Genomic DNA, 14954 nt, shown 5'->3' with positions numbered 1-14954 from the left:
AATGTCAGAAATATCCATTAGAAACGTCTCCTTTGATGTAAATCTGTCTCGTCTCTCTTTCTAGTGATCAGAGTTTTTGGGCAACGACGCTACACAAACGCATCCCGTGTGTGTGTGTGTGTGTGTGTGTGTGTGTGTGTGTGTGTGTGTGCGTGTGCGTGTGTGTGTTCTTGCCACAATGATTTTCTGCCTAAATTGAGCATCCGGTTGAGTTTATTTTCAAAGCTACGGAGAATTTCTCCTCCTCTCCGGGACGGAGCTCACGGTCTGTGTTGTAGATCAGAGGAGTAACGATGGCGGTGCCGTCCGTCAGCTGGACTTAAAATGAAGAATATGTCGTTGTATAAAGTTTAGGAAGGAGGCATCCTCCGGTTCTCAGAGGTGAAGCCGATGAGGGAGTGACCTAAGCTTGTATTCTCTCTCATGGCCACCAGGGGGGCGACTCCTGGTTGTATAGAAGTCTTTGAAAAAAGGACTCTACTTCTCTCTTCATGTATTCCCTCAGTAAACAATCTCTAGTCTCAATCTCTAGTTTCAAGTCTTCTTCAATACAGAATGATGTTCATTTAGTAATATATAGTCCCATTTACAGTAAAATAAGCCATAAAGCGGGGTATGCATTGGGGCGGGGCTACTGTGATTGGCAGGTCGGAATACCTCTGTTGCTGGGTGCAAAAAAACATTGAATTCTGTTCCCAAACCAATGGCTGACGTCCCAAAGGCCACGCCCACTTCCTACAGACAGCCTTTGGGTTCAGGTCTAAATTTTGAGTCTGTTTCCTTTCCACAGATTTGGCTCCGTGTCCTCCACGATCACATTGTTCATATAAGATAATGTATTTGTTCATATTGATCACAATCTATAATGTTAATGTCCTGAGTGTGCTTACTGTAATGTTTCTATGTTGCTCTATTCTGTAAATAACTATTGCAAATATTCAGTTCAGTTTTGTTTGTCGAGCCCAAAATCATAAATTTGCCTCACAGGAACAAAACGCCTCAGAGAGCGACGGAGGAGACGAGCAATAGATGCCATGTGTACACACTGAACACAATACAATTACTACATAGTCAGATTATACATAAAAGGATTATTAATAGCGGAGATAATACAAGCTAAATGATTACTACAAGTAACAATAGCAGTAGAGGATACAATGGAACGATGATAGAAGCAGTAATAGAAATGTGACTGATGATAATGTTTGTGGTAACCGAGGTCTTTTCTTCTATTAGAATGACATCATTTCATTGTCTTCTGCACTCGTCGTCGCCATCTTTCTCGACTCGGTTCCAGCAGTAGAAACCGACTCAGAGACGTTCGTATTGAAAATCCTTTTTGTGGAGATTAGAATTTTGTAAACACTTGAGTCCCACGAACACGGCGCGAAACCTGCAATGGAGGCGTTTGCCTTTCTTTTCCTTGGTGCATTAAGTCATCCCCTTAACACCTGGACTGAGGTTGGCATGAATTCAAGCCCCGAGCCCTCCGACATGTGGCTCGTTTCCCTTCCTGGTACAAACCAGCAGAATAATTTACCTGCAGAGACACTAAACATGTGACGTTAGTCGACGTGACTGAGTCACGTTTGACTGAAAACAGGTCAAACTGGAGTTTTCTGTGACTTCAGCCCTCAGGAATGTTTGTTAGACGTCCTCGGTTTAAGAGGTGAAGGTTTTCGGCCGTAGTCTCGACGCCGGCGATAAATAACTCTGATAACACTGTGGGCCTCTTTTGTTCCTCACGACGTTCGGGGGGAAACCACACAAGAGGCAGATTGTCCCGCTCTGAATGTAAAACTAATGATCTTTAAGTAAACCAAATGCACCAAAAATGTCTGTATGCGTCCAGATTACAGACTGTTAGTCCCAGATTGTCTTGAGAAATAAATTCAACCGTCAGATATTCTAAATATTATATTACTATGTATATTATTTTCTCCTTATTGACCTCTATTGTGGTTATTTGCATAAAAAACACACAATATGAATCTGATTGTATTTCTATTCAAATACTTGCTTCGATCAAAGAAACATGCTAGCATTTGTAGTTTTATAATGTTTTGTAAAGCAGCTTAGCGCGTGTGTCAGACAGTTAAACAGATCATAAATACATATTTCAAATCTGTTTTTAACTGCATTTACAGAATTTTACACGCTTTACATTTGAACGCATCACGACAAAGTCATAATTTACCTTTCGGCCGACGCAACTTAGAGCTTGAACGCATCACAATGTAACTCAACACAACCTCCGTTAGCCGGTTAGCTCCATTGTCAGCAGGAATGCGCGGCGAGAGACTCTAAAGACGCTTTCGCTGCTTTCAGATCTGATCCGCGGCTAACAGCGGACGCTCTGCGCCGCCGTTAAACCGTCACGCAACGACGTGTTTCAAATCTGACTGATGCAAAATATGCAAACGGTCGCCGGGTCGCGATCAATCGGCTGAAAATCACGGTAACATCAGTAAAATAAAGGAGCTCTCTGAGGTTCCATCGGTTCCCGTCAAAGAGTGAGCGAGATCACGGCGGCTAATCGCTAATCGATCAAATGTGTGCGAACCAACGCAGAGAGGCCGAGCTGACGGGTATTCAGGATGCTGGAGGGTCACAGTGTCCTTGTCTAGTTTTGGAGGAACGGCGTCGCTGAAGCTTTAATCTTTGGTATTGATCCGTTTTCCGAGGCCGTGAAGTTCACGCTGACCCCAAAGTGCAACAACAGGTCGACCCGACACGTGCAGCTGACAGCAACGTACCTCTCTCTCTCTCTCCAGCAGGTTCTGTGACGTTATAGATCTTTTTCCTACCGAAGGAACTTTGAAAGGAGCTCAAGAGCGGATGCACCAATCCAACGCTTCTCAGTCCTGATTGCTTTGGCTGCCGATCCGATTCCAGCGTTGCATCAATGAGCCGCGTTCCTCACACAACACAATGTGTTTACTGAAGCAACGTTGATTTGAATGGATTGACCCCATTGTCAGCGATGACCGATCCAGCTGTTGGAGTCGGCATCTGCCCGATATCTCACGTCCGTATCAGCATTCCTGAACTCAAGAACTTCCACATGTTTTGGCCGCAGGAGCTGAGATCTAAATTGAGTTCCTGTGTTGTACGCTCGCGTTCGGGGGGGAAACTTTTCCCGGCAGTCGGCTGGACTGTCGTCAGCACGACTGCTGCCACGAACGCTTCAGTTCATGTGGACTGTGTGTTTTCGTTAGCATCAATAATGAACTATTCATCTAGTTGTGTGACGTCCAGACTGAGACCGAAGCAAAGCTGCTCGTGATCTTGAGACGTTTGCGCTACAGAGTCATGTGTCCCTTATTTGGAGAAAAAAATCGAATGGCGAAAGACACTAACATGGCAGTTAGCTTGGATTGCTAGCTAGCTCGTTAGCTTAGCTTGACCCATCCACAAATGTCACGTTACCTGATGCGTTTCATCGACGTTGGTGTGAGAACTTCCCGGATGGACACCACGTAGCTTCAGAGAGAAACCTTCTACACCTTTACTTTAATGACGTTTTGTAGATTTACTTGAAAACACTCAGATTGTCGCCATCACTGACTAAATAAAAACACTTTCTCTTTAGTAATATCTGCTCCATGAAACCAAGCTGTAGCTTCTAAAAACATTGATAGCTTCTGTTTGTCTTCAGATGGAAATCCACGTAAAATAAACGACTTCTTTGACACTAAATCTTGGCCGGAAGTAAATGAACAAAACACACGTTTACAGCTGCGTCTCTCAGACGTTGGAGATGAAGTGACTCAATGAAGCCAACAGAAAACTCACTCGTCTCCAAACAGAAAATCTCTCGTGTGTTTTATATTCGTTTCTGCTTTAGAAGGTTAATGCGTCTCATTTATCTTCCTTCGTCTGGAGGCCCGTCAGGGAGCTAACGGCACGTTACTCTCTGGTCTTCACATTGATTCTAGCAGCGACGCCCGCCGTCCCCGTTTGACCAATCGACGCCGTTTCTTCTGCACCAGGAACTCAGACGGAGGAACTAAACTGAGCCGCTGGTTCCTCTGATCAAAGGCGAGGTGAAGTTCCTCAGAAGGTTCCTGGTCTTCTGCCAAATGAGCCAGCAGTTCCTATTTAGAGTCCCGCAGACCATTTGGTAAAAAGGCAAAATGTTTCCACTGAAAACCGACTGCAAGTCAGCGCTTCATAAACACGTACAAGCACATCGCTATTTAATTCTACTGATGTTCTGTAGCATTGAAGCATGGTGGAACTGCCGAGCTAGCTGGCAGTTGGCGACCTAGCTTTCAGTTAGCTAGTTTAGCTAGCATGCTAAGTCCACCATGCTTAGAGGGAATGATTAGCGACTTAGCGCTTCATCTACTCTCTTGTCGCAGCAAAGGAAAAGCACGTCGCTATTCTGTGCTACTCATGTTCAGTAGCATTGAAGCATGGTGGAACTGGCGAGCTAGCTGGGGAGCTAGCTGGCAGTTACCTTGGGACTCCTCCCTCCGCTCCGCGGAACGACTGACGGCAACCGCCATTTTGTTGTGTCCTTTGTGCTACGACCACAGGAAGCAGGAAGTCTATTTTATTTCTCCAGACTCCAGTTTAAGGTCACAATCGCTTTCTTAGCGCTAAATGCGGCGGCAGCTTTTCACCCCTCGCTCCCCCCGTACGGACTCGTCATTCCCTTCTGAACTGAAGCTTGAAAACCACACGCTAACCCTCCGCCGCTACTCAGGCGCTCTGACGTCTCCCATCGATCAAAAGTGGGATAAAAGGTTCGGCGTCACTCAGATGTGTGGAAACCAAAACGAGCAGCTCGTAAAAACCAAACCGCAGAGTTTTTGTTCCTGCATTTTATTTGGATTTCCTTTAACCTTTCCTTTAGAGCGCGAGTGGAGTCCAGGAGTCGACAACTTCACAACCGCGTGATGAGAAAATGGAGAGAAAGAGGCCGAATCCTTTCTTTCTTTTACGTGTGAAGGAAACGTTGAAAACGAGCTCTTCGGTTTCCTCTCCGCAGAAAAGCAGCCGGCACGTTCAGCTCTTTGAACTCGAGCGTCGGGCCAAAACATCCGAGCCGATCGGGATGCGTCATCAAACAGGATGTCGACCGGTTTTAAATGAGGTCTGCGGCGGCGGCGGCGGCGGCGGCTTCCAGCCTGCAGCGGCAGCAGCGGAGGTCAGGGTCTCGGATCTTCCCCTCCCCCGTACTTCCCCCCACAGCGTCGCTTCTCAGTCCAAACCGTTCCCAAGCTGCTCTGCTCTGCAGGCAGCGCCGCCGCTCGGCTCTTTGTGTGTTGGGGGGAAGGGAGCTCAGCAGGCGAAGAAGAAGAAGAAGAAGAAACAGCCGGAACGGTAACCTCCACGGCCGCTCTCGCTCTCCATTTTGTTTGAAAAAAAAAAAGGTTAACTCGTCACAGAAAAGTCGAATCTCAATAACGGCTTCAGTGTGTAATCGCAGCCCCAAAGCACGCCGTCTGAGGGAGGAGGTCAGGCTGGGTTGTGTGTGTGTGTGTGTGTGTGTGTGTGTGTGTGTGTGTGTGTGCGTGTGTGTGTGTGTGTGTTGAACGTCGGCAGCAGAGAAGGAAAGCTATTTAAAGTGAAGGTCTACAGAGAGAGCGGGAAGCGTTTGGGGTTGTTTCGGTGCGAGCCAGCGGTGTCGACGCAGCAGAATAACAACGATCTCTCTTTCTGCCCGGAGGAGGAAGGAGAAGGAAACCAACCGGCTCCTTCCATCGTAAACAACATGGCTGCTTTTCACACAGGAAAACCTGAGTGTTGTGTGAAAAAAAATGTGTTAACGAAAGCCATTTGTTCTGTTTCGACGGCCAGGAGGAGGAAGACGAGGGTGAAGAGAACAGATGTGGAGGCCAACGACACATCAAAGACAACCAGAGGAGGACGGCGGCGTCTCTGAGGCTTTGAATGGAAACAAGACAAAACGGTTCTTGGCAGCAAAATAAAATGACTTCCCTTTTCTGTGTTATGACAAATTATCTGATCAGATGAAGATGAATGAGTGTTTTGGCTTCAACAGCTGTTGGAGATGAAAAACTGGAACCCTGAAAAGTCCGACGACGCTGCAGCGGCGCCGTGTTGTTGGACTGAAACATCTCAACAACCGGTTTGTGTGTTTGTCCGGAGAACGCCGGATGAATTCGGCGATCCTTTTGATGTTTTCTCTCTGGCGCCACCGTGAGGTTTTGTAGAGAAGGTTTTGAGCAGCTGTTAAACTGGTTATGTTCGTAACTTTGAACATAGCGCCACCGTGAGGTCAATTCTGACGCTGACAAACGTTTTTATGACTGTTTTAATGACATTCTATACTATGATGTCAGGAGTGGTACGTTGTGTTTTGTCCAATGTTTGTGTGTTTATCGCACACAATATTGACTAAAAATGACTAAAAAGAATACTCTTCTATGTCTTGTTGGGACGTAGTTCATGATGACAGAATGTTTCAGGACTTTTGTTGTTGGCTTTTGTTGCTGGTATACGATGACTTTTAGTTTCTTTACGTTTTCATTTTTGAATAAATTTTTTTATGACTTTTTAATTTTCATGGCAGCTATTCTCTCTCTTTTCTTCTTCTGGAAGTGTCCAGTCGGCTCGTCAAAGCCTTGTCAAAGCTAAAAGAGACTGAAGACACATCACAGAGACGTTTGATTTGTATCTGAGTAACTGACTTTTATTTCTTATTTGGATACAGATGATCTGAGAAGAAGTAGAATCATGTCGAAGCCAACGAGGTTTACTGTTGTGTGAACGGACCGCTCCAGCTCTACTGGTCCAGGTCCAGGATCTTTGGGGGTTCTTCAGGTTCCTCTAGCTCCTCACCGGCGTCCTGCGGGGAAGAAACACAGAGAGTTTGTGTAGAGCTCGTCGTGAGGGGAATGTTCTCCCTGATGCGACCGACCCCTTGAAGTGGAGGCCGGGAGATTTAAAGTTGGTCCGACCTTTTGACCTTCGTAGTTTTGACCTCTAAGGGTGGAAGCAGAACGCCAGAAAGCGTCTAAACTACAGGTTGTGTCTGAAAGTGTGGAAATAAGCTGCTGAAGGAAGCAAAGAACCCTTCAAAAGGTTCAACGCGCCCCAACTGTCACGGCCCCGTGGGGATGAAGTACTTCTACACCGAGCTCTCTGATTGGTCGACTCACCCCGAACGGCTCGCTGAAGGCTCTGGAGCCGCTGTACAGCGGGTTGGGGATGGACACCAGCGCGGGCTTCGTCCTGCCGCCCGGCGCTCCGTCCTCATCCTCGTTCTGTCGACAGAGGGAACGAGTCAGACGTCTGAGACGTGGGAAAGAAACCTCGAGCGACGTTTCAGAGCGTCAGAGCGTCCGCTAAGCTCCGCCTCCAGCTTCAGACGGAGAAGCACTGAAGTCACAGCTTGCTGTGTTTTGGTAACGGGATTCAAAAAAATATTTTACAGTATTATATTATGATGGAAGACCCTTACCGCCACAAAAATATATTTAAAAAAAGGCATTAGATTATGACTTTACATCTCAGAATTATGACTTTACATTTCATAATTATGACTTTACATCTCATAATTATGCCTTTATATCTCATAATTTTGACTTTTTTAAATGTGTGTTCGTGCCGTAATGGTCTTCCATACATTTCATAGTGTTTTAAAGACATTCTCAGTTTATTTATTGATTTAACTCAGAGACTAGAAAGATCAATCAAGCTAAGAACAGAGCATCTGATGCAGTAATTTATTACTAAATAAATATAAATTACATCTCTACGATTCAATCGGTGTGTTTTCGTCCTGAAGTATCGAGCTCACAGCTTCCTGCAGCAAGATTTATTTTTAAGTTATGTAAATGAAAACCAGCTTTCTGTAATCAGAGCAGATTAAATGAACCAGATCTTCTCTGCTGTGAATTCTTACTCACGTAAAAATACGAGCGACTTCTTTTCATCGGCTCTTTACGAGGAGAGAAAGTTACACCGAGACGTGTTTTATTAAAAATAAAAATAACACTAACACAAAGTCTGTGACATCAGAAAATCTGTGTTGAATTACAGCGACGAGGTTACTACGAATGTTCCTTTGTTTCAGAGTTTATTGTGTCTTTTACCGTTTTACACTGTGTGTGTGTGTGCATGTGTGTGAGTGTGTGTCTGTATGTGTGTGTGTGTGTGTGTGTCACCCTGAAGTAGTGGAAGCGGAAGGCGTCCGTCTTGTGTTTGAAGACGTAGTAGCCGAGCACAGCCAACACACACGCAAGCAACACCGACACCAAGATGGCCGACACCGTGCCGCTGGAGTGGGCGTGGCCTCGGGATGCATGATGGGAGATCTGGAGACGACGGGTACGACAACAAACACACACAATGAGAACTAGTTGTACAAGAACATCACAGCAAACCTTTCAACCCTCACCGCAGGATGCTCACACACACACACACACACATATACACACACACACACACACACACACACACACACACACACACACACACATATACACACACACACACACACACACACACACACACACAGCTCTAATCACAGCTTTCTTTGCTCTGACGCAGACATGATTCTCCGTCTCGTGTTTTTATGATTTACTTTTTAACGACTGACTATAATTTGTGTATTTTGTGTACTTTGTGTACTTCGACGTGTTTATGGCCCGTGTGACTGTTATTTCCTGTTGCCATGGAGACGTGACTGCTTCCCGTTCCCCAGACGAAGATGAAAATTCAACCAATTAAAATTAATAATTTATGTTCACAATCCAAACGGAGGAGGAAGAGGAGGTGAAGGGGGAGGAGGAGGAGGAGGGAGGTGAAGGGGGAGGAGGAGGAGGAGGGAGGTGAAGGAGGGAGAGCAACCAGGCTGCTCCTCCCGATGACCGACTCTGGCAGCCATTTTGTTTTTCATCACAGGAAGAAGAAGCTGTTACAGGATGTAGAGGAAGATTAAGCCATAAAAGATGAAACGTTTCCAGGTTAGAACGACACACACTAAATATACCAGGCCTTCTCTTGCTGGCATAAACATAATAACATAGCTTTTTATAATAATAATAATAATAATAATAATAATAATAATAATAATAATAATATATATATATATATTTATAATGTAATTGTTTTTCACAAATACACTGCATGTATTATAATATTTTTTGGCTATTAGCTTCTGTCGTTGAGCAGCTTCCTGTCTGTTCCTCATGACCTTTAACCTCTTCAACCAATCAGATCTCACCTCTGTCTCTCTTCTTTCTCTCTTCTCTCTCAGTGAACTTTAGCGTCACTGTGTGCATCACTGTGTGTATCACTGTGTGTATCACTGTGTGCATCACTGTGTGCATCACTGTGTGCATCACTGTGTGTATCCAGGAGTGTGTGTTCCCTGCACAGTGCACACACACTCCTGTACTTTAGGTGGCGCTGTCGGCAGCTCGTCACGTCGGCCGTGTTTATTTTACTTAAAAGAAGAAGAACGTTTTAATTTGACTAGAAGAAGAGAGAATCTGTATCTGGAGCTATTAAATACCTCATTATTATTATTATTATTGTTATTATTATTATTATTTAGAGGTTGACATGCAACCGGTTCAGCCCATAATAACCGTCTCCATGTCAGCCCGTGCAGACGGTGAGGACATAATGAGATAATAATTAATAATCTCGGAGGCTTCAGATTAATCTGCTGTGATCTCGTCTTCGTCGTCTTCGTCGCATCATGAATATTGATCTCGTGTGTGTGTGTGTGTGTGTGTGTGTGTGTGATGTTATCTCAAACGCGCCGCTGATTGAATCTTCATTTTCCTGAAAAACTTGTGCCAAGAAACCCGAACGCCGCCATCTGCTCCTCGGCCCGCAGCTGTAGCTGTCGCCTAGCAACAACAGACGGGACAACGGGAGACGGCGGGAAGCGGGTCGTCGCCACGGCGCCCGTTGGCGGCCGCGCCCGGGAAACCGCGGCCGCCGAGCTCACGACACGGCGAACGTTTCATCTCAACGCGCCATGTTTTAAAAAAAAATACAAATTTTAAACGATGTCTTTCAAACCCTGAAAGTTTTTAAATATGTATAAAAAACATTAAAATTGATGAATTAACAATTTACTGAGGTGGAAGGAATTTGACGTGTTGATGTCCGAGACACATTTACGAGTTTACTACTTAGATATTTTCAAAACTACACAAATATTGGGCAACAATCGTCTTCCCTGAGCGGATCGTTCACATCCAGAGCTTCTGTCTGGAACTTTTCTTATTGTACTCTCACTCTGAATGGCAACATGTATGCTAAGCTAACCTGCTAACATTTTGCCTGTGCATTTTGGCACGACAGTCTCCAGAATCACAGCAGAAGTTACTCAGGTAGCCGTCAGCAGCTTTTAACCCCCTGAGCTCTGACGTCATTTTCTCAACAAAAAAAAAAAAATTTAATCCCATTTGCATATCAGACATAATTGACAGATTCCTTTCAACGCGGGGGCGGGGCATGAAGGGTTTTGGTCCTGAAGCCGTGGATCAGAGCACCTCCACTTTTAAAGAGCATAATGTTATAAACAAAATGATTAAAAAGGGGCGTGGCCTGTGGGTCGGGCGTCTGCAGCAGTGAGTCCTCACATGGTGGACGGTATGAACGTCTCATGTGTTGAGTCGGTCTGTGGACACTTTCCCCCCCAGTCCGCCCGTGATGTGACTATACGACACTCTTTGAAGGCCTCGCTCTAAAACCACGGCCCGCCGCTGACATAATGAGGCGCCATTGTCCTCAGGCTCATTGTGAAGAGATAATGAGGCCCTGCAGCTGAGTGATTGACGCTTTTTAACATTTCTGCAAACTGCAGTGTTTTTTTACAGTGTAAGGTGTGTCGGTCCGGAGGTTCCCCGAGTGTTCGTTGGTTAGCTTCACACACAAAATGTCAACGGACACACAAATCGACAAATCACGGCTCAGAGGTCAGAGGTCGCTCTGTTGGATCTCCTGAAAAAAACCAGGACGTGGAAGTGAAGACGCCGGAGAGTCCGGGTCGAGTTTGAACCATACGTCGCGTGAATGTGGGGTGAATGTGGTATCGGCGCCGGCGGGCGCTTCAGGGCGAAGGCGTGTTCCCTCACCGGAGCGGGCGGCGCCGCCAGCGGGGCCTCGATCACGTGGATGATCCCGTTCACAGCGGGGATGTCCCACTGCAGCAGCAGGCGCCGGTTCACCAGCTTAGAGCTCTGATCGGTGGAAAGAGACGGGATCAATACTCTGATGGCAATGACCACCGTCGATAGTTCACTGTGTGTGTGTGTGACTGTGTGTGTGTGTGTGTCACCTCCTTGGTCCCGTGGGTAACAGTCAGGTTGAATCCGAGCCGGGATGCGATGACTTCCTGGTGTTTCAGATCCTTAAATGGTCGAATGCTGTGATTGGTTGAGATGTGATACTCCAGATCTCTACCAGAAAGAGTCTAAGAGACACACACACACGCACGCACGCACGCACACACACACACGCACACGCACACGCACACACACACAGGGTAAAGAGATTCGATTTCGCTTCACAGCGTCGTCCTGCTGGTATTTCGATTGAATTAATTTAGTTCTAAAGGTTAAAAACCTAATTAGCGTCGTTGAGATAAAGGTTAGCGTGTCGCTGTGGATCCGTCCTTTTCTTGAAAGAGAGCCGTGATGTGCGCTTCAATAAAACTTCAATAAAACGTATAAATCCATGCTCTTTTGTTTTTAGGATCAATATAAATAACAAAGCACAATAAACCTATAAAAACATAACTGATGCGCTCAACAGCTTCATCCAAAATGCTCTAAATATTAACCATGAAATAAAATACAATCATACTAATTACAGTATTTACAAGTTTTTATACAACAATATGTTTTAGTAAATAGTTAACTTATATAGCCTTCAAAAATATATTAATTAATATATTAAAGAGAAGGACTGTTTGACAGCGAGATGAAGCGCTGAAGATATTTATTCTCTATTTTAGATGAACTTTTCTTTCAGCCGCTGATCACAAAGTCAGAAACATACGATTAAAGAACAGAAAACATGATGTGACGTCTAGAAAAGCAGCTTTTTAAATGTCATTGAAAGTCTTAACCTTTTAGAAACTGTGGGCAAAAATCCTCCCATGCCAATTTTAAGTCCCAGCATGCCCCATTCAGACAATCTTTTGCCTTAAAATATTATATTTTTTCATTTTTGAACCAAACGACAGTTTCTTAACTGAAACTTCTTCCTAACAGGACAAGACTTTGTTTTATTGTGATTGTTGTTTCAGATTCTGATTCTTTAGGTCCTAATCTTTCCATAAAGGTCTTATTGACGCTCCAGGAGGCTTTTTTGGGAATCTGGCTCATATCATGCTGGATGTTCATAGTTATGATCAAAATATCTTTTAAAAGTGATTTTTTTGCAGATATACATTTTTTTTCCAAGACTTTTGCTGAACAAATACATACAATAAACACAAGTATTGGAATTAATTTGGGGTTCCTACGACGACTCAAACAGGGAAAAGCAGGGCCGGAGACAAAATGGTTTCCACAGTTTTTAACGGTTTAATATTGATTTTGGGACGATGACTGATTGTCATTGTTGACCGTTTTTAAAGCGTACGTGATGTTATAAATGTTATTATTTCTTACTCGTACAGGTTCGTATTTCTACCTGTCGAGCATTAAGTCAATAAGTAACATGAACTACTTCTGACTTCTTGTGCGTGTCACTAGTTTGTGGCTCGTGTTGGTAATCTGTAACGTATCCAGTGATTAATAACTAGTTATTGAACGGTCACCTGGTTCGGACCGAAGCCGGCGTTGTGAGGAACGAACAGCGTGAGCTCCGACTTCCTGTGAGACAGGAAGCGAACCAGCTGCTTCCCCTCCGAGGACCGGCCGCTGTAGTCCAGCAGCAGCTACGGAGAGAGAGAGAGGACAATCCGGTTTACTGCCGAGGCTTCAGATCAACCCGTCGATATGTTTATTAAAACCCTTTAACTGCTAAACCGATGTGAAAGAAATCCATTCAATGTTGTCCCTTAACATAAGTTAACTACATTTTGTATAAAATATGTTTTGACTGATGATATGAAAGAAGCTGAATGAGGTTAAAATCACAGAAGTACAGGTTCATACACATTTTGACCAATGAATATCCATGACTTCAAACAAATATCCATGACTTTTATCTCAATTTCTATGACTTTTAACCAAATATCCATGACTTTTATCCCAATTTCCATGACCTTTATCTCAATTTTCATGACTTTTATCCCAATTTTAATGACTTTTATCCAAATTTCCACAATTTCCATGACTTTAAACCAAATGTCCATGAGCAAACATTGTGTGAAATGTGTGTGTAAACAGTAAAAAGTGATAAAATGTAGTATTTAAACTAACAATGAGGATTCAAAGCATACAGTAAACCTTAAATGACTCAAATTAATGAGAGACAATAGTTTGAATCACAATGAATGAATGACAGCTGAGGAATGAGCCGCTGATGGTGAAATATGAATAAAATACCTGATCAGCTGATCACAACACTTTACTCCAGTTTATTACAGTTATTTTGTTAAGTTATAAAAGTTTATTCTCCATTAATTCTCTGTCTGTATTCATGAAATACAAACACACATCTTTCTTATCATCATTGTCATTATGCTGCAGCGACACGCCTGCAGGTTATTATTACTGATATGAATGAAAATACTGATCCAAGTTATAATAAACCAGAAAGATCTTTACTCACCTTGTAGAAGACGGAGAAGTTGCTGTTGGTGGCGAGGACGCTGGTCAGCACGCCGTTACAGAAGTCTCCGTTTCCAATGTAACCAGCGGGACACTCGCACGAAACATCTGCACACACACACACACACACACACACACACAGACACACAGACACACACACACAGACACACAGACACACAGACACACACACACACACACACACACACACACGTTTTAGACCTGATGTCTCACCACAACCTCGTGATTCTTCTTTCGGATGTTTTTGTCTCTTCTGGAGAATTCATCCAAACAAACTGAGAACACGATTCATCGATTTGTTTAAGAGCCGCAGTTTTGATGAAGGATTAATAATTTCAGATATTTGTGATGCCAAAAAAACACTTAACATTCTATAGTTTCAACTCTTTTTTTTCAAAATTTGGGAGTTTTCTTTTATTCTTGTTTCAACATGAACAATAATCAAAACAAATATGACTTTATCCTTCTGTCACTGACAAAGTGTTATGAATATAAATATATTGTTAACAATGCAACGCAGTATCGCTGTAATATGAATGTTTTAAATTATATATATTATATTATATAATATGTCACCTTTTCTGGGAAGTTCATCCGTTAGTTGAAGGACTGAGTGACAGAATAAATGTCTTGTGATAATTGGATCATAAAGACGATGCAGACTGAATCCAGAGGGAGCTCTGCGACACTCCAGCAGACTAAACAACAACAACAACAACAACAACAACAACAACAACGCTTCCTGCCGCGGTACCTTTGATCCTGTAGCAGTAGGCGTCGTACTTGCTGCTCTGGTCCACGGGCTCTTTGTACATCACCAGGCCCACGTGGTTGTCTCCGCAGCGGACCGAGGGGAAGCGGATCGGGTACCCGACCTGCCCCGCCTGCATCCAGCCGGCCACGCACAGGTGCATCCCCAGCTGCCGGGGACCAGAGGAGAACCGTCACGACAACCGACACGACAACCGACACGCACGGCAGGAAGTAACAGCTTCATGCACATGGTGACCAACGGGTTCTCATGACTTTTATCCCAATTTCTATGACTTTTAACCCAATTTCCATGATTTTTAACCACGTTTCCACAACATTTAACCACATTTCCATGACTTTTAACCAAATTTTCATGACTTTAAACTAAATGTTCATGATCAAACATTGTGTGAAATGTGTGTGTGAACAGTAAAAAGTGATAAAATGTAGTATTTAAACTAA

General features: G+C 44.0%; 1 protein-coding gene and 1 long non-coding RNA gene across 2 annotated transcripts in view; one reads left to right on the top strand and one right to left on the bottom strand.

The window, feature by feature from the left end:
• Nucleotides 1-6648: 6648 nt before the first annotated feature.
• stab1 (stabilin 1) overlaps nt 6649-14954 on the bottom strand; it is a 52800-nt gene continuing 44494 nt past the window's right edge. Inside the window, exons 63-70 of the mRNA XM_068595774.1 lie at nt 14494-14659; nt 13723-13829; nt 12764-12883; nt 11276-11410; nt 11073-11177; nt 8142-8291; nt 7134-7238; nt 6649-6820 (exon numbers count right to left, since the gene is read on the bottom strand). Coding sequence (XP_068451875.1) covers nt 6758-6820; nt 7134-7238; nt 8142-8291; nt 11073-11177; nt 11276-11410; nt 12764-12883; nt 13723-13829; nt 14494-14659 — 951 coding nt within the window. The 3' untranslated portion in view covers nt 6649-6757. The remainder of the gene's footprint in view (nt 6821-7133; nt 7239-8141; nt 8292-11072; nt 11178-11275; nt 11411-12763; nt 12884-13722; nt 13830-14493; nt 14660-14954) is intronic.
• On the top strand, nt 8120-11417 carry LOC137798821 (uncharacterized). The gene is made up of 3 exons (XR_011079396.1): nt 8120-8304; nt 8881-8942; nt 9788-11417. It is a non-coding gene; the product is annotated as an uncharacterized lncRNA (long non-coding RNA).

The sequence above is a fragment of the Clinocottus analis genome, unplaced genomic scaffold (genome assembly GCF_023055335.1).
Source record: "Clinocottus analis isolate CAN_PGR_092001 unplaced genomic scaffold, fCliAna1.0.p SCAF_32, whole genome shotgun sequence".
Classification (NCBI taxonomy): domain Eukaryota; kingdom Metazoa; phylum Chordata; class Actinopteri; order Perciformes; family Cottidae; genus Clinocottus; species Clinocottus analis.
Note: the sequence above shows the minus strand (reverse complement) of the source record. Positions and strands in the feature narration are given on the sequence as shown.